At 43.4% G+C, this 18,513-nt stretch overlaps 2 protein-coding genes across 3 annotated transcripts; one reads left to right on the top strand and one right to left on the bottom strand.

The window, feature by feature from the left end:
* Window positions 1-2,846: 2,846 nt before the first annotated feature.
* GTF2A2 (general transcription factor IIA subunit 2) lies at window positions 2,847-7,630 on the top strand. Of its 2 annotated transcripts, none has more exons than XM_015872655.2 (5): window positions 2,847-2,930; window positions 3,136-3,300; window positions 4,237-4,341; window positions 5,570-5,696; window positions 7,303-7,630. In XM_015872655.2, exons 2-5 carry the CDS (start codon window positions 3,229-3,231, stop codon window positions 7,326-7,328), a joined length of 330 nt encoding a protein of 109 aa, XP_015728141.1. In that variant the 5' UTR covers window positions 2,847-2,930; window positions 3,136-3,228; the 3' UTR covers window positions 7,329-7,630. The 2 variants fall into 2 exon arrangements, with proteins under 2 accessions (XP_015728141.1, XP_015728142.1); XM_015872656.2 differs by having other exon boundaries at window positions 2,911-2,961.
* Window positions 7,631-12,744: 5,114 nt separating this feature from the next.
* GCNT3 (glucosaminyl (N-acetyl) transferase 3, mucin type) lies at window positions 12,745-14,260 on the bottom strand. The gene has a single exon (XM_015872353.2). The coding sequence runs from the start codon at window positions 14,032-14,034 to the stop codon at window positions 12,745-12,747; it is 1,290 nt and encodes a 429-aa protein (XP_015727839.1). The 5' UTR covers window positions 14,035-14,260.
* Between the last annotated feature and the right edge of the window lie 4,253 nt (window positions 14,261-18,513).

Below are 18,513 nucleotides of genomic sequence, written 5' to 3' on the forward strand. Positions count from 1 at the left end.
CTTTAGAATAGACATTCCTCTGTGTAGGGTGAGTTCTCAAATGAGATGATTGGTTTGGGTTTTTTTTCTGGTGGCTGAGTGGTTTCATGTTGCAGTAGTACTGTTTCTTTTGGAAATACTTACCTAAAAGTTTATTTCTTTACTATTAGTTTCTGTGAATGAGTACACTCTAAAACAGTTGTTCTGTCCTGAAAACATACACAGCGTGAGAATCTTGTGTACTGAAGAACGATTCTCCTCTGACATTTTCCAGCTCATCATTTAATGGTGAGGGGTATGTTTACAAAAAGCAGAGGTCCCAAAGTTATATTAAATTCGAATAAACTTGTTGACCATATATTTTTTTTAAATATATAGAATAATTTAATATATTTTAATATTTAAAAAATGCTAGAGTTAGAATTTCATATTTTAATAAAGTTCTTTCTTTCTGAATTGCTTTGTGAAAAGTAACAAACAGTATTACAGGGGGTTCACCTTATGCAGTTCATCCTAGAGGTAAAATTAGTGTTGCTAGAATATGAGTTGAGCTTTGTTGCTAGAAGTTGGAGTCACTGATCCACCTTCGGTTTGGAGGTTTCATGAGTTTGTGTGTACGTATATTTATGTGCCAATGGGTAACTTGTTACTACTGTGCGACGCTGAAATGGAGTTGTTTGATGGTGATCTCTGTATGTGTGGACGTGAGGTTTTATGAAACAAGTTATACGGTGGGAGAAACATTCAGAAGTGACAAAGGTATTTTGGAGAAAGTGTCATTAAAAACATGTGGACGGACTGTGGATTGTATAAATACTCTTGATGGTTTTGTGTAGTATGGCAAAGCTGTGTTCTACTGGAAGGTAACAGAGAGGGATGCAGAGAAATTGAGTGCTGACTCATAGCAAAATCTTTGGAAGTTTAGGAATTTAAAAATACACATTCTCAGTTCAGTTTAGAATGTTCAGTTCCATAAAGCTTAGAACTAGTTAAAGCCATATGTAACCTTCTTTGTAGATTCGTGTAGCTTAGTGTATTTCTTCTTCATTTTCAGAGGGCAAGTGACAAAGAATACTTACTTCATGTTAGGAACTGTGCATTGAATACAGTAGTTGTATTCCTGATTGCACACAATTAGTCTATAGCTGGGTTAACGTGTGTGAAGCAATGAACTTGCCAAAACACTTTAATGCTCTAATGGCAGATCAGGATGTTTCAACAGTAAATTTGCGTCAGACTTCAAAGTTAGGTGAAATGTTGGTGGTAATGGGATCTTATGAAACGACCTCACAGTGTGTCAAAAGAAGGAGGAGGGCGTCAGTGCCGAGCTACAGCCTCACCAGTGTCATATACTGGAAAGTCTAATTAACTGTGGGGAAAAAAATAATTGAATTGGATAGATGGTTTTAAATTAAATCTGTCATGAGCGGTAAGATTCTTGGTGAAAGGTGTATTTCACTGTCAGACTTTATTTGTGTATCTTGCAGATTTATATTATATTTATTATGTAGAAAGATGGCTTAAGTGCATCTCTTACACAAGCTGTTGTCTCCTGAAGGTGACGCTAAGTCTCAAGTCATTCCAGTCTCCCTCAGAAGCTTCATGTGAGGAAGGAGAGGGAAGGGATAATGGCTTGTGTGCTTCCTGTAACCACAGAAATCTTAGAAGGATTTTGGTGGAAATAAGTGAATCCTTGTGGATGCAGGTCATTCTCGAGAGGATTTTTTCATTCTGTTTGTTAGGTGTGCTTTAATGATACTTGTCAAGGATACCTGATTTTATTCCGAGTAGCACTTTGATATATAAGGAATATTTAAATATATTTTGAAAGATGTTTTGCAGCTTTCTTAACATCAGAATTGTAAGTCGAACTACACTTTCTCCTGTCACCTCTTGTTTTCTGCATTGAGCTAACAGGAATGAGGGCAGTTGCGAAGTAAAAGAGAGCGCAGTTCTGTTTGTTTTCATCATTCTATTCAAACATGACTGAGATGAATTAAAAAGCTTTAATTTTGCTAAACTATTTCCCATCACTTTTGTTTTTTGTGATTCAGATCGCCCAGATTATTTGTTCAAACTTTTTTTTTTTTTTTTTTTTTCCCTGGCTTTTTCAATTATAAAAAACGAAATGAAATGTGTACCTCCCCATGGTCCTTCCTCTGCTGTACTCAGGGCTGGTACTGCTTGTACTTGGAGTTCAGAGTGAACAGTGGATGTTTGTTCATGGAAGAGAAATGCTCCATTTCCCTGTGGCTCTGCAGATCTGCGTTGCTTCTTACTCAGCATCTGAACAAGGTCTGTAAGGAGAAATGAAATGGGCCCTTCAAAGGGCTGGAACGTTGTGTATGGATGCGATATTGGTCTGTACAATGTGGCAAACTGCAGTTTTGAACTCAATGGAGCTGTAGCAGTCATGTCGAATCATGGGCTATGAATCCTGACAGAGCTGATATACCAGCTCAAATAACTGATTACTCAGTCATCACTGCAGGTGTGGCTGTTTTCCTTTGTCCTTTTGTTAAAGCTGTGCAAGTTCGAGGCTCTTCACCTACCTCTGTGTCCTTATTCCTCCTTTTGAAGTTCTTTTGTTTGCTTTCCGGGATGTCACGGCGTGATGTGATAAACCCATCTAAACGTGCTGTGAGCACTGACTGCAAACTTCCTAAGTAGGAAACAGTAAATGCTAAAGGCAATAAACGTTTTTTAAAGAGACGGGCCATGTTTTCTTTTCCTACTCAGGACTGTATTCTTACTTTAAGAATCTTGTTCTGCCTCCTCCCGGTAAGCACGAAACGTGAAGTGTGCGGAGGAAGCGCTGCAGGTGGAACCGAACCGGCTGTTCTTTGTGTTGGCACATCGCTCGGCCTATGGCTGCTGTAGGGCGGGGTCTGGTTCGCATTTCCTCTTCCGTGCTGGGGGTCAGCGCAGCTTCTTCCGGCCGCTCGGAGCGGGTGAGGCGGCGGCAGGAGGGGGGAGAACCGGGTGGGCCTGGAGGGCGGCATGGGGGAACGCGGGGCTGGGGCCGCGGCGGGGGCTCGAGGCCGGCCTGAAAGCCGAACGGGCGGCGGACAAAGGCTGCGGGTCGCTTGTCGCTTTCGGGCCGGCTCTGCGCTTTGTTACGTACCGGGCGGCTAAAGGCCGTGTTGTGTTGTGTAGACTTGTTTTTCTAGCTTATTAATGAGAGCAAGGATACAGCAGGCGTCCCGAGCCGTGGATGGTCAGTAAGGCGGCCAGAGCCCCGCAGGAACCATGGCCTATCAGCTGTACCGGAACACCACGCTGGGCAACAGCCTGCAGGAGAGCCTGGACGAGCTCATCCAGGTGCGTGCCATATTGCACACACGGGCGGTTATTGGGATGTATCGCAGCTTTCGACGTTCACCGGTTGTGATCGAAAGCAATTAGCGTTGTGCTCACATGGAATAATTCAGGTGAACGTTGTAGACCACAGTGTTGTCTGATGTAGCGTTCTCCCTTGTTGCATGGTCTAGTAAAGCTATAGCCAGAATATTCTGGAATGCTGCGGACAATTTCCTCTTCTGCTGGTTTCCAATTGATATTTATCAGCAGAAATCTTGGTATCTCACAAAAAAACCCAAAACTTTTAGCACCTTATTTCTTCTCCCAGGGTTAAGGTGGGGAAACAAAGGTAAATACATGGAGCTGTTGGAGCAGGCCCAGAGGAGGGTCACAAAGTCTATCACAGGGCTGGAGCATCTCCCTGTGAGGACAGGCTGAGAGAGCTGGGAATCTTCAGCCTGGAGAAGAGAAAGCTCCAAGGAGAATTTACGGTGGCCTTCCACTACCTGAAGGAGGGTCTATAGGAAAGCTGGGGAGGGACTTTTTATAAGGGCAGGTAGTGACTGGAGGGGGAATAGTTGTATACTGGAAGAAGGTAGATTTAGGTGAGATATCAGGAAGAAATTCTTTACTGTGAGGGTGGTGAGATGCTGGAACAGGTTGCCTAGTGAGGTTGTGGATGTCCCCTCCCTGGAAGCATTCAGTGCCAGGCTGGATGGGGCTGTGAGCAACATGGGATAGTGGGATGTGTCCCTGCCTATGGCAGAGGTTGGAACCAGGGGATCTTAAAGGTCCTTTCCAGTCCAAACCATTCTACGGTTTTATTACAGTGCTTCTATAGGCTGTTCTCTTCACATAAACTTTCTCATTATATTCTTTTAGTGCTTTTTTTTTTCTTTTTTTTCTTTTTCGAGTAAAAGTGGAAGTAACTCAAACCTTGTTTTTACACCGCTTCAGTCACAGCAGATCACTCCTCAGCTGGCCCTTCAGGTGCTCCTTCAGTTTGATAAAGCTATAAATTCAGCACTGGCACAACGAGTCAGGAACAGAGTCAATTTCAGGGTAAGAGAACTACCTGTCAAAGTTGTTGGTAAGCGATGGTGTTTGAGTGTTGATGCAGAATGTCATTAATAACTGTGTGTTGTGAGCAGAGATTTCAAATGGTGCTTTATGATTCTGAAATAATGACTGCCTACTTGTATGTTCTGTGTTTAATTGTTGAAGCTTCTCATCTCCCTGTTCTGTCTGGGAGTTTTTGAAGGAATGCAGAAGTCAAAAATAGGAGTTTGGTGGGATGAAAGCAGAGGAAGGGGGAAAAAGCTTAAATGTTGTTAGTTAAATGTGTTGCTGTTGTTAGTGTCCTGCAGATGGGAAGACTTCTGCTCCTCTGAACTGTATTATGCAGAAGTGAGATAAAGCCACAACTCTGATAGGAAGAGAAGCTACAGAGACGCAGGTTTATTTTCGTATTGTGTCAGTTTGCTGTAGGTCTTAAAGGAAAACTTGTTTTTTTCACAGCCACTCACCTCAGTTAATGGCAGATAGCCGGCAAATTATTAAATGTCAATCTGATTGTAGTATTGAGAGAAAAGTTGTCTTAAATATTTCTCTGCTGTCTGTGAGTCTGTGCAGAATGCAGAAATGAAGCGTGCTTATAGGATTTCAGATTGTTTTTAACCATGAAGACATGCTGAGTGTTTTTTTTTCCATCACATAATTTTTTCTAATGTGTAGTGTGGCATAGAAAACCATCCAGAAGTTAGAGAACAAAAAAATTTTACTTAGAGCTTAAGTTCCAAAAGAATCAGTTGAAAATATGGGAAGATAAAGGCCAAAATAGAATACACCAAATGTAGGAATACCCTGTCATGTCACATTGCTTAGGTTTTTTTATTTAAACAATTGCACAATTCACATCTTATGATCACTGCTCCTATTCCTCTTTTCTGATGCTACTATAAGTTATATAGTTCCTTAATGCACATGAGAAAAGGTACAAACACTTTTAGCACACCCATGAAACTTTGCTTTGCGTAGACTGTAACATCCCTGCATTGAAAAGGTGCATTGAAAGGTCTTGGTAACTTCAGCCACTGGAGGGCATTTAAACAACAGTTTTCCCTGGTTGCTTGCTTGCTATGTTTGCCTGCATTCAGGTTTGTAGTTGGCTTTATGGCAAACTCATGTAGTTCTAGAGGGTACACAGTTCTGTAAAGAGTAATTGTCATATTTTCTGGTATTTTGGGGATGCTGCCTATAGAAAATATCTTTTGTTTTTGTTTTTTTTAAGGGATCTCTGAATACGTACAGGTTCTGTGACAACGTATGGACATTTGTACTGAATGATGTTGAATTTAGGGAAGTCAGTGACCTTATGAAAGTGGATAAAAGGAAAATTGCAGGCTGTGATGGAAAAAGTAAGTATGAAATATGATAAAAATAAGCATAGTCACTAGACTTTTTCATTGAGAAAGCTTTGACTGAGCCTCTAAAGCTAGATTGATCGTATTTTCAGATGAAAATAGGGCTCTGAACTCTGTTTTACATATGAGAAATGAAACAAAAGGCAGCTGAATGCTTCTGGAACTCATAAGCACTGAGGTAGGAATGTGGGAGAGACTGTGGACACCTGTCGTGGAAGTGCTACCACTGCAGTGATTCCAAAATCAGAATGAATCTGCTTTGAGTTCCTGCATAGCGGTTTTTGCAGTATTAACTGGTTTGTTAGAACAGCACCATATTTTATTGAAATCAAATACTGTTTCATCAGTCTGAGCAAGCAATTATCTCATAACTGTCAGAGCGATTGGTTGCTAGATTTGATAGCGTGGGACTCGTGCATGTGAAAAGTTTTTGCTGGCACGGCAGATCGTATGATACAATTAATGTCTTGCTCAATGGGCCCACTGTATGTACACTGCTTATAGGCATTTCTCCCCCATCTGCTTGACTGGATTACTTTTGTCAGTGTTGCTTGAAGTTCTTTGCTAGAAAAAAAACCATCTAGTGACTATTGTGACAAGCTGCTTTACAACTTTTCAAACCACTGATGTGACAGAATGTCACTGATGTGTGAAAAGTTGCCGGTTGTTTTATTCTTAGAGGTGATGCTAAAAGGAAGAACTGAGAATGCAGAAGGCTTTAGTTATATATAACCTTGACACATGAAACAAGTTCTTCATGGCTTCTTGGATTCTGGCATGATTATAAGGGTCATGTCAACTTGTAGTTCTAAGTAGCTGTCAGAATTTATTGTTTGTTCAGCCTCTGCTGTTAGCTAAGCATATAACCTTACTCTGTTTATTTTTGTTTGCTCTTTAGAGCCAAGAGAGGAAACCTTACTTTCAGCTTGTTAAACATGTTCACTCACATGTATGCAAATAAGATTTAAAGAACTGGGTGATTTTAAAGTTGTTAGTAAAATTTCAGCTCTTCTATTTTATCCAGAGTGAAGTGTTTTTTCCACAGCATTAAGAACAAAACAGCAGTGACAACAATAATAGCAGAAATTGCACTGGTACTTCTGACAAAAGATCATAACAGAGTATTGCTCTCAGTTATTTTATGAAGGTCATGCTTGTTCTTGCAGGTGTTTAAAAATGCATGATACATGTACTACAGTAGCACAGATTCCACAGGAGCTTTGGCTATGGGTTGTGCTAACTTTTCTCTTTGGCAGATCATGTGATTTAGCAAGACATGCTTGTGCCTGAGTGCAGTCAAGTGCATAACGCTGAGCCTCTTCTATTTTTGGTACTTTATTAGAAAAGGATATGTATGCACAACTTTGAAGTTTTGCAGCAGTTTTTCTCAGTATCACTAAGTGAAGTGAAACAGCACAAGCAGTTCATGCCTCACATTGATAACAGTGAAGGGAACTGGGTAGGTACAGAGCATGTGCTGTATTAAAATGCTTGGGAGGTGTGTTTTTGAGTTTGAGGAAGGTATTAAAGAATGGTACTTGTTCTCTTTAACTGAAGTCTGTGGGGTGATATGTATTATGTTGCCTTTTTTCTTTCCTAGACACTGGTTCCAATGCTGCAGAATGAATAGAACTGTGGTTTTCCTGCAATATTTTCTGTTAATACGCAGCACTTTCTGGAGAGAAGCATGGAAAGGGACTGTGTTTGTACTTGCATTACTTGCATCTTGTGATGCAGATGTAAGTTAATCCGTACTAAGAAAGCATCACAGGGAAACAGTGGAAGAAATACCTGTAGCATTTCTTCGGTTCACCATATGGGGCATGAAGAACACAACGTTACTTCTTTTTTAAAAAGTTGCAATGATACTGTTGCCTTTTTTGTTCAAAATAATTTCTCTAATAAACTTTTATTTAAAAACTTCTGAATGAATGAGTGATCATTGGAAAGCTTTGCTTTAAAGGCAGACGTTAATATTGTGATTATTACAAATATTTTTTTTGTCCTGTATCTCTGTTAAAATGTCTTCCATGTGCTGCAATTTGATAAGAAATAATTCTGAAACCAAAAGAACAAGATTATTGCTCTTATCTGAACAGCGTGGTAATACTGAGGTCATTACCTTGAAGGATGTAAATGTGTATCTGTCCTGTGGTTTTTTCTTCTTTCTGTCTGACTCAACCTTCTAGGCTGGAATGTTCTCTGCTAATTGTGGGCCATACTAAATTGAAGCCCTAAGAAATCTGTTGGTTGTTCCTACCTCCAGCTCTGCAGTCTTTCTGTCTCTGGACTGAAGCATCTCAATCTCCAGCTCTTTGTAACCCTTGGACTCCTTTCTAAAACAAGTAAGTATATACTAGTTTCAGTTCCAATTAAGTGTGCATTAGCATATTTACTACAGGATTTTTCCATTAAGAAAAACAACAACGCAGCAGCGTTACAGTGATGTAAGGTTTTTGTGTGGAATGACTTTGTTAGCATTTCCTTCATTCTCCTCTATCAGACTTATCTTGTCTTTCAGCATTTGTATGTTGCTACATTAGCACTTGCATCCTTAGAGTTACTTCAGTTGTTAATTGAAAGAAAATATGTAACTTAAGAAGCACTGATTTGCTTCTTTGAATGTGTAATAAATATATGTGCAAAGAAAATTTCCAAATGCAGGACAAATAATTTTGATGCTGAAGATGTCTGCTGCTTATTCAGTGGTAAAATTCCCATCCACGTGAGTGCGATCACAAATGGCAGTTTGTAATTTATTTGGTGATTCACGTTGCCTTGCTTTATATGGAAGTATTTGAATAGGAGATGGACATTCTGAAATGAATTTAATTGAGTGAAACTTAAAGCTCTCAGTCATTTCCGTTGTGGAAACATGTGCAAGTGCTTAAGTACCACCAAAGATCTTGGTTAGCCTTTTGATTGGCCCAAGTTAACTAAGTACAAAGAAGAGTAGAATAGATGAAGAGTGCAGTGCGTGTTTTACTAAGATTTTTTCATATCTAATGCAAAACTGTCTCAGTGGGCAGAGCATCAGCATCCTCTCTGCTACCTGTTGGTTCTTCCAGCTGCAGTGGATTGGTTCACTTGTTTGTTGGGGTTTGTTTTTTCCAGTTTATTTCAGAGAAGTCTCAGTGGTTTCCAGCTGTTTGTAGTGGAGAAAAAGCAAAAGATACTTTTGCATTTTGACCTTGAGCTGCAATGGATGTTTATATTTTGAAAGAAACTTTGCAATAAATAAAAATAATCTGGGGGAGGGGAGAAAAAATAGTGAAAGACCAAATCCCAATACAAAAATGGCTGTGGTGACTGCCTGTGTAAACATGGATTCGATTCCAGGAGAGGAAAGGATTTTGTGAATTGCTATATTGCACAAGACTAGGTCTTAAATAAAGCAAGCTGTTTGCTCAGCCAGGGATGTGAATATCTCTTCAGATGTTATCAGAGAGACAGAATAAACGAACAGTAAGTGTGGTGCAGAAATAATTATCAATTTCCAGAAGACTGGTTTTGTTAAGTGTCATTTTGTAATGTGGTACAATGAGGTAGGTAAGATTTAATGGCAACATGGATGTTTGCTTTGCTGTATCTCTAGCAACATAGGAAGTAGTATTGCAGTTAAAGTACTAGTGACTTTATTTTGCTTCTCGGTGCTCTAACAGTTCCTAGGTGAAAATGGGGAGAAAATTGAATAATAAGCAATGTAAAGGAGGAGCATAGTAAAGAGCATTTGAACTCTAGTGAGTCTGTAGCGGGAGATCTAGACTTAATTTTCACTTGTCATTAGAGGGTGAACTTCATTAGGAAATCAGTTTTAGCCAAACATAAATGTTATTGTAAAAGTTAGTTGGATTATGGTGATGTAACCAATGACCAAATCAATTGTGTTACAATGGCAAATATTTTACTGGTATTTTGTTTCTGAATGTTGTACTTCCTTACAGTTTGTTCACAATTTATACCTGTTTACCTGTAAATTTATTACCTATAAATGTTTCCTTCAAATTTATTTCCATTGACCTATTTCCTTATTATAAGACATCTCGGAGATCATATGAAATATGAAAGAAATGCAAAGCAAGAACGAAATAGATGCTCTTGACTAGAGTTCAGAAGAGCTGTTCACAAACTCTATTGAAGTACATTACAATGGCTTCAGCTCATACTGTGTTGTTCTTGCAAAAGTGCAAAACATTTGGATTAAAAACAGGTGAGTTTAAAAAGAGTCTGTTGTTAGATTTTCACAACTATGGTTTCACTTTCTTTCTGTGCATTTCTTCAATGGCAACATGCTTCTTCCTTATGCAGCTCTTATTACAAATGATAGTAATATACATCACTTTTTAATTTGTATCACTGCTTTCTAATGTCTGATTTCTAATGTCTGTGGAAGAGGAAGTGTTTTGAATATTCCTGTGCCAGAGTCTTTTTGTCTTAGTTCACTTTCTGGATTCGGGAGTAGCCTCGTGTTCCTCCAGAATAAATTAGAGGGTGAGTTTAAAATAAATTTGTACAAGATATACCTTTGTTTTAAGAACCAAATTATCCGAGATAAATTGTGAGTAATCAAAACTGTCGAATGCTGTTGGTGATGGTAAAAATAGTATAATCTTGTTGGAAAAAGTAAATATTTTGTAATAGAGTGCATACAACCCATGAGGTGTCAGGCAATGAGTCTGACTACTCGTTGACTGTTTCCACCCTTGTTTCTCTCTGACCATGCACTGGTCAAAGGCTGTGTCCAAAACACGCTGAAGATACTCAACTGCCTCAAAATATTACGGCATAATCCTACAGCAGAGATTTGGGAGCAGAGATTCTCAGCCAGAATAATAAAGAGTTAGAAATGGTCATGAACCAACTGTTCATGGTAGACAGGCTTAAAATAACATTTGGTGAATTGGGCAGATGGACTCTGTTTAAGGACTAAACATACTTTAAAAATCTTGATGTAATTACATTATGTTCATATTTGTCACTCTGTAAGATATTGCTTTTGTGATATAACAGGCATATGTTTGTTGTATTTTAAACAAGAAGAGCATAGAGTGCAACATCTAATATTAAAAGAAGTTAGTTTGACTGCTAAGAGACTTACATGAAACTGATTTAAGTGTTTTAAACAGTTTTCAGATCTATGTTCTTGTTGCTCTGGCTCCATTTGATTGTGTTTGTTTGTTTGTTCGGGGCAGTCTCTGTCAGTCACAGATAAAACATTTGCTGATATTTATTCTGCATAAGCAACACTCCGTATTTCTGAGAGAAGAAACAACTTCAGAAGTTGTACATACAGCATGACAGAGACAGAAACTACTGTGATAAATCTGTAAGTAACCTGTAAGCACAAATCTTTCTTTAGAGATGCACTTACTAAACAGAGAGGTCTCTCCTTTGGGAATCTGTCACTGTTTTAGGCTGAGGTTTCCCCACCACCACATTTTTGCTCTTTGTGGGTGCTCAAACGTCAACCAAATTGAATGTATCCCAGTCCTGCCAGTGAACCGCTAACAGCAGTTCACCACTTTGGGCTAATGTTTATTAACCTACAGTGAATGGATGAGCTGCAACACGCAAAATCAGAGTAGGCAGCTACAGTTTGGATGCAGTTTTCTATGCTGGGAAATGTGATGACCTGGGACACGAGCTCCCAGATGTTCTAAGTGAACAAACTACACGGAGATATTTGTCACTTAATGAACTGGCTGCTGAAACCATTTTAAGTTTTACATGTTACTAACAGAAGCTTTAATCTCCATAGCAGCAAATTTCTATTTACAGTACTTGGAAACTGTTTCCTAATGGATTCATCAATCCTATTGCTGTACTCGCTTTTTTATGGTGGGGGTGTGGGAAAGTGGGGTGTAAATAAATGTCCATTGATAGGCTGTGTTTATTGGACAGCTTCTTACCTTTTTTTTGCCTACAGCAATTACTGTGCCACTTTAAAAATCAGCATTTATCATTTTATTTTAAAATGTCCGACAAAATGACAGCGGTGCACCTGGGGAAGAAGGCAATCATTTAATCACTGCTTGTTGAAAATCAGTGTTTCGAAGAACTGTGTGGCTTCAGTCATAATTTCACTGCATCTAAATGTAGTGAGCTACTGATTTCAGATGTTCTTCGGATGATGGTCGTTCCCCACGTGAGACTTGGAATTTACAAAGGTGACAGTGTTTACTGATTAGAAAATTATTAGGAAAACTTTAACAGCACAGAGACGATCGAATTAAACCCTCAGCATCTCCTGGAGGAACTGCTGGGTGTGCGGAAGGAGCTGGCCTGAAGGTGAGCTGGGTGAAGTACGTATGGGGGGATACAAACGTTGACAAACTTTTCCTACAGCTCATAGTAACTTTAGGTAAAAAGAAAGAACACATTGGATGTTTTGTTCTCCTTAAGGCCCAGCACAGCCCGGGATGTGGCAGTTACACCACGGAGGGCACTCTTTATAAGTCATCTCTATGTGGAGGGAAAGAAGCAGAGGAAGGAGTCAGACAAGGTGGGTCCGTGCACTGCTCTCTGCATAGACATCCCGTACAGTGCTGCAGGTGCAGGAGGGCACGGCCAGCTTCCCTCGGGTGACTACAGGACACAGAGCACCGAGGAGCCTCTTTTGGTACGTTTGCTTTCATTGAAAGGTTTTTTGTGCGGCTGTGGGTAGCAGTTAGAGGACTCCCGAGTGCCTGAAACGGGAGCAGCAGCCAATGTTCAGCGGGGCGGCCGCCTGACAGGCTGAATAATTGTATCTCCTCACCTCAGCTTGTCCCGGGACTTGGAGGTCCGGCTCCAGCCCGTCTAACAGCGAACCTTCGGCGGCACTTCTGCCAGCAGACCGCACGGAGCGGCAGAACGGAGCGGCAGCACGCCGTACCCACGCGCTTACGACGGCGCTGCGTTGCTCCCGAGCCGCCTCTGAGCGGGGCCGGCAGCAGCGGTAGGAGACCCGGCCCCTCGCTCCGCGCCCCCACCCTTCGCCTCACAGCCGCCGAGGGATCCCCCGCCCGCGGGGCCCGACGGCTCCCGCCCCCCGCCCGTCCCCTCAGAGCCCCCGGCCGAGCAGCGCCTTGTGGCGCAGGTGGCTCTCGAGACACTGGATGGCGGCATCGTCCACTTCGGAGTCGAACTTGTTGGCCAAGAGATGGTGCTGCTCCAGCATCCACGCCACGTCCCCGGCCCCGTAGATGCAGACGCCGCGCTGGAAGCGGCCGGTGCAGGGCGGGTAGGGCGCTCCGCGGCTCGTGTCGCCGCTCAGGTACTGCCACTTGACCAGGCGGGGCAGCGCGTTCATGTCGGACATGTGGAACTTGTCGTTGTGGGGCACGGCGCCGGGCACGCCGGGCGCGCGGTTCAGGGTGGCCCACACGTGCTCGTCGGGGCTGTACGTGTCCTTGGCCCACTCGAGGAACCGCTGCGCCTCGGGGTCCTCCAGCACGTGCCGCACGAAGCCCCGCGTGGCCGCGATGTACGCGCTGCCCGTGAACATGGGCGAGCGCAGCGGCGGCGGCGGCTTCTCCGTGGCCGTGCGGTAGATGAACCGCTCCACTCGGTGCCGGTACTTCCAGCGCTCCTGCTTGTAAGCCGTGGGCTTCTCCGACTCCATGCTGTTCTGCCCCTGCAGCACCCGCAGCGCGCGGACCGTCTCCGCGTTGGTCTTGATGGGGAAGTCGGTGCCGCAGGTGTTGAGGACGTAGCGCCAGGGCACGGGGCTCTGCAGCAGGTCCCGCATGCAGTTGAGGTCGGCCTGCAGCCGGGACCACGAGGCGTACACCACGCTCTCCAGGCGGCTGGCCACGAAGACGTTGGGGAAGCAGGCGGCGATGGCCCGCACGGCTCGCTGGAAGGCGGCGGGAGCCTTGCCGTCCACGTGGACGCAGTAGACGTTCTGCGGGGCGTAGAGAGAGCGCAGGAGCCGCTCGAACATCTCGATCTTGTGGTGGATGACCATGGAGTAAGCGATGGGGAAGTCGGCCTCCTCCTCGCTCAGCGGGAACTCGATGTAGCGCCGGCTCTCCTTGAAGCTGCCGCAGTCCTTCGTCATGTTCAGGTACTCCTCGGGGGTCAGGGGTTCCCTCTTGTTCCTCACCTCCAGGTTGCTCAGCAGGGCGGCCCTCACCGCCTCCTCGTCCCCTCGCACCACCCCCGCGCAGTCGATCTTCCAGCGGGGCTCCAGCCGCAGCGCCCCGTACAGGCGGCTCCTGCAGCGCGGGTGGCCGTCGCGGCAGGTCCGGCTGTTGCCGCTCAGCAGCACGGCGGCCGCCAGCAGCAGCGAGCCCAGCACAGCCGCGCAGCGCCGCCGAACCGCCGGGGGTTTCCTATCGCACAGCCTCATACCCGGCTCGGCACCGGGAGCGAAGCGCTGCTCGCCCGGCCCCGTGGCCGCCTCACCTCGGGGCGCCCCGCTTTGCTTTGAGGGAGCGGTGAAGCTGTCGTTGCCACGCGATGAATAAGGTGACGGTGCCGCGTTCCTGGGTGGCACAGCGGCGGGGCAGGTGAATTAAAGGAAGTCCCCTCCCTTCTTGCTGCGTGACTGCTTCGTTTTATTAGTACTTTGATATCCCGTGTGTCTGTGTGAAAGAAAACGTTTCGTTTATCTTACCGCTTTCCAGTCTGCAGGTCAAGCGGAGTTCTTCTAGAATGCAACCTTGTAATTTAAAGAAAAGTGTGATTGGATGACTGCGGGATCTGTGCTGCTTCCAGTGTCCACATCGTGTCAGGGAGCGAGAGCAGCAGTGTTACAGGGGGAAGCCCCTCTGCTGCAGTGTGTCTGCGAGCCAGGAACATTTGGAGCTTTAGTGAAGGGACATAGAATCATAGAACTTCTTGTGTTAGAGGAGACCTTAAAGCCCTGTCAGTTCCTACCTCCCTGCCATGGGTTGGGTTGCCAGCCCCCACATCAGGCTGCCCAGGACCTCATTCACCATTTCTCTGGGCATCCTGTGCTGGGACCTCACCACCCTCTGAGTAAAAAAAAAAAAAAAAATTCTTCCTAATATCTAACTTAAAACCCCCCTTGTTTAGTTTAAAACCATTTCCCTCTTATCCCATCAGCATCAGAACATGCAAAAAGCTTCCTTCTAGTACTTGAAGGCTCCAATGAGGTCACCTGAGTTTTCTTTATTCTCCAAGCTAAACAAGCCCAAATTCTTCAACCTTTCTTCACAGGGGCGGTGCTCCAGCCCTCTGAGCATCTTTGTGACCCTCCTTTGGACCTGCTCCAACAGCTCTCCATCCCTCTCGTACTGGGGCTGCCCAGGCCTGGACACGGTACTTCTGATGTGGTCTTATGATGGCAGAGCAGGGGGAGGTCACCGAGGGGGAATCATTGCAGGCGGTGTTTGGTTACTGCTTAAAGTAGTTGTTTTTACAGGAGGAGCAGAGGTGAAAAGAGGCCATGGGTTATAGATGAATAGCTAGAGCGTCTACTTAAATAAAAGAGTGAAAGAATGAATACTGGTGCATCTTCATGTGCACCTGCCTGAGCTGGTGGTTTGAACCGAGCAAGGACTTTGATAGCATGTTTGTGAAGAAGTGTTGGTTAAAACAAACCAAGGTTTCTGATAAAAGAAAAAAAAAAGAAATTGCAGAAGAATTGATTCATTTGTGTAAGGCTGCCTTAAAAAGGGAGAAAGTGGTAAGATTTTGATATTCGTAACTGCTAGGAGGAAGACATTGGTTTTCTGCAATGCAAACAAAGGTGTGTTTCACTATTTATCTGGCTCTAGATATGTCAAGCACACAGAACATGCAGCAGAGCTGAGAACCAGGAGAAGTTGTACATTGGTTTTTGAAAACAGTACTTATTACTTCTAGAATTTCAATAGTGAGGTTGCTGGTTGGGTGTTTATATGTGTAACTTACTTCAGCAAGTTGCTGAGTTTTCTTCAGCTTGCAGCAGAGAGTTGGTTCACCTGGGCAAAGTACGTCCCAATGGGGAAAAGATAATCATTGTGGACTTGGTTTATCTAAGGTGATGTCTTTACATTCAATCTGTATTCTGATTTCATTGTGCAAACTTTGTTTGATACATCTTGAGGGCCAGAAATACATGTTGTAGATACAGTAGATACTGAATAGCACTGCAAACAGTTTTTCCTGCTGTAAGGTTCGAGCTGATCTCTGTGTGTTACACCTTCTCATGTCGTGGTGTCTGCATGAAATCTTCCAATTCTTAGTCCCACAGGCAATGCTGAAAAAGCAATGACTCCACTTGAGAGCTCTGTAGTGGGTTTTCATAGTTAATGCCAGGAACATCCATTCTGGTATAACTTTTTGAAACTTACGGTCTCGTGATTCAGAATTGCAGTGGTGTTTTTCATGAGAGTGTTTTTCAGGAGCTTGAAAAGAAACTAACTGTCCTGTCATGCAATTAAATGAATAAACAGCCACAGTTCTTAGTTAAAAACTGCTGAGTGGTGAGGCTGACCTGGGACCTGCAAAATGTCTTTTCAGTGTTCTGAGCTGTGACCTTCAGGCCATTAGTGCTGAAAGATTAATAAACAAGTAAATAAATGACCCCAACCCAGTGTGAGGTGAGAGCAGATTGGTGCTGTTTCTTTGCATGTCGGTGAATTATGGGAATGGCGTGAACAGATCCATAGGTAATAAATTGTGAAATAATGTACTTCTGGAAATTGCTGCTATATACGCTGATAATAGTAGTCACGTGGATATAAGCCTCTGGACAGATTATATTTGCTGGTATCTCTATCAGATAGTAAAATGTATATTTTATTAGGAAAGTTCAATACCAAGTAAAGAACAAGATTTGATTTCAGTTGCCATCATTCTATAAGTTTAACCTCAGGCTGATGAATTGAACTCTGGGGCTTCCTGTGGTATGTAGCTGTTCATACATAGATTCTCCCCAAGGTTTTCTGTTGTTTTTTTTTTAACAGCAGATTGCAATAACCCGAAGGAGTTACATCTCTACAAGAGACTCAGAAATGTCCTCCTTGCCTAAATTCAGGGTGGGTTTTTGTACTGTCCTATGTGGGAATTATGAGCTACACGCTTAGCTGAAAATCTGAACAAGTCCTAGGGTGGTTTGTCAATGTGTCACTCTGCGTGTACTGACCAACTCTCTGTGAATGACTTCTTTGTTATTTAGCATCAATTTTTCTTGGTATTATTTCCTTTTGTGTTCTCTGAAAAGCAAGTAGTCATGCATGTCGTCAGCACAGGGGAACATTTGTTCTATTCTGTCCTGATGATAACGATACACACAAGGGTGGTATGGTACTATAGGTAATAAGGAACCATCCTACAGTACAAGCAATGTCTACAAGGTAATCCATAGCCACACGAATATTTGCACAGAGCAATAAGCTGGAGGTAGGAGAGTAGATAACAATGTGGGATAGAGATGATTGCATTGCATTTGGTTTTGCTGTGAAATGCTATTGTCTGCAAGAACTTACATAATATGTCTAAGACTGTGGTAATATGCCTTTTGCATTTTTGTGTCAGTAGAAGAGTTTTGATGCTCACAGCACCATGACTCGCCTTTACTCATTGTGTCTGATAGTTGTTCATGTTTTTGTATGTCAGCTAGCTAGTAAAGGATACAAGGAAGTACCTGAATGAGGTACAAATATGGTAAGCAGAAGGGAGCATGCTTTACAAGGTGAGAGTTTAAAGTGTGTAAAATGTCATTCCAAAGCAGTATTGAGTAACTGTGTGTGTTCTGTTCTTCTGACAAAGAAGTGGGGGATATGTGTCTCTTACAGTTTGTTTGGTTTTTTTCCCCTGAATTTGTCAAGCAAGGACGGAGGCTGTCTGCAGAGTGATCCTTCATCCCAGGTGCCCTTTCTTTGCAGGGCCAAGCTTCTAGCCTGAATAGAGTGTCTGGATTGTTTCCACAGCGTTCTGGGAATGGGCTGCAGTCCTTCCTGAACTGCTCTAGCGTGGGTTTTCTGCACAGCCTTCAGTTATTCAGGGTAAACCTGCTCCAGTGTGAGTCCTTCACTGGCTGTGATTTATGCCGCGAAGCCTGCTCCCTATGGGCAGCTCTATGGGCTGTGGCTTTGCTCGGGGCATGCCCATCTGCTTGGCAAGGGAAATAACTGCTCTGCTGCCTGCAGCAGCTCCCACCCTCCCTCGCTATCCTTGGTGTCTGTAGGATGGTTTCTCACACTTTCCTTCATGCCCCCCTTCTCTCTTTCTCTCTCTACCAGGCTACTTCTTTCTTTTCACTTTTTCCCCCTTTTCCCCCTTTTCTTTACAGAGGCACCACCAGCTTCACTGTCTGGCTCAGCTCTTTGTGCCTGGCTTGGGGCAGCCCCTGCACAGTAATCTCCTAGGTCCCCTCTGCCTCCCTTCCAAAACAGTGCCACGTAAACCCAATAGATTAACGACTGTTTGTAAATGGATCCTCTTTTGCTACTGGCTGGGAGGGAGCTAGGGAGAGGACGGATATGTGATAAGGGTATGACTTATGTAAGGAAAAGGTTGTATTTAACTTTTCTTGCTCTTGTCTTCCTCTGTTACTTCTCCCATACTCAACTTCCTATTTGCATAAGGAGGCTGATACATCTATTTGTCCTGGTGTCCACTCAGTGTATTTACAGCTCAAGATGATGTATGATATAGCCAACTTGTCAAAGACATGTGTATGATCATCCTGATTTACAGATAACATACCCTTAAAGTATAGAGAATCAGCCTGCTGGTTCTCCCCAAGGTTATATGGATTGGTCACCCGACAAGTGTCTGCTTGCCTGCCCAAAGCCTAAAAGATGATTTTGCTGACCCACCTAAAAATACTCAAGGCTGGTTCTGATATTGTAGTAGCTTTGGTTGAGCAGTAAAG

This window comes from Coturnix japonica, chromosome 10 (assembly GCF_001577835.2).
Source record: "Coturnix japonica isolate 7356 chromosome 10, Coturnix japonica 2.1, whole genome shotgun sequence".
Classification (NCBI taxonomy): Eukaryota; Metazoa; Chordata; class Aves; order Galliformes; family Phasianidae; genus Coturnix; species Coturnix japonica.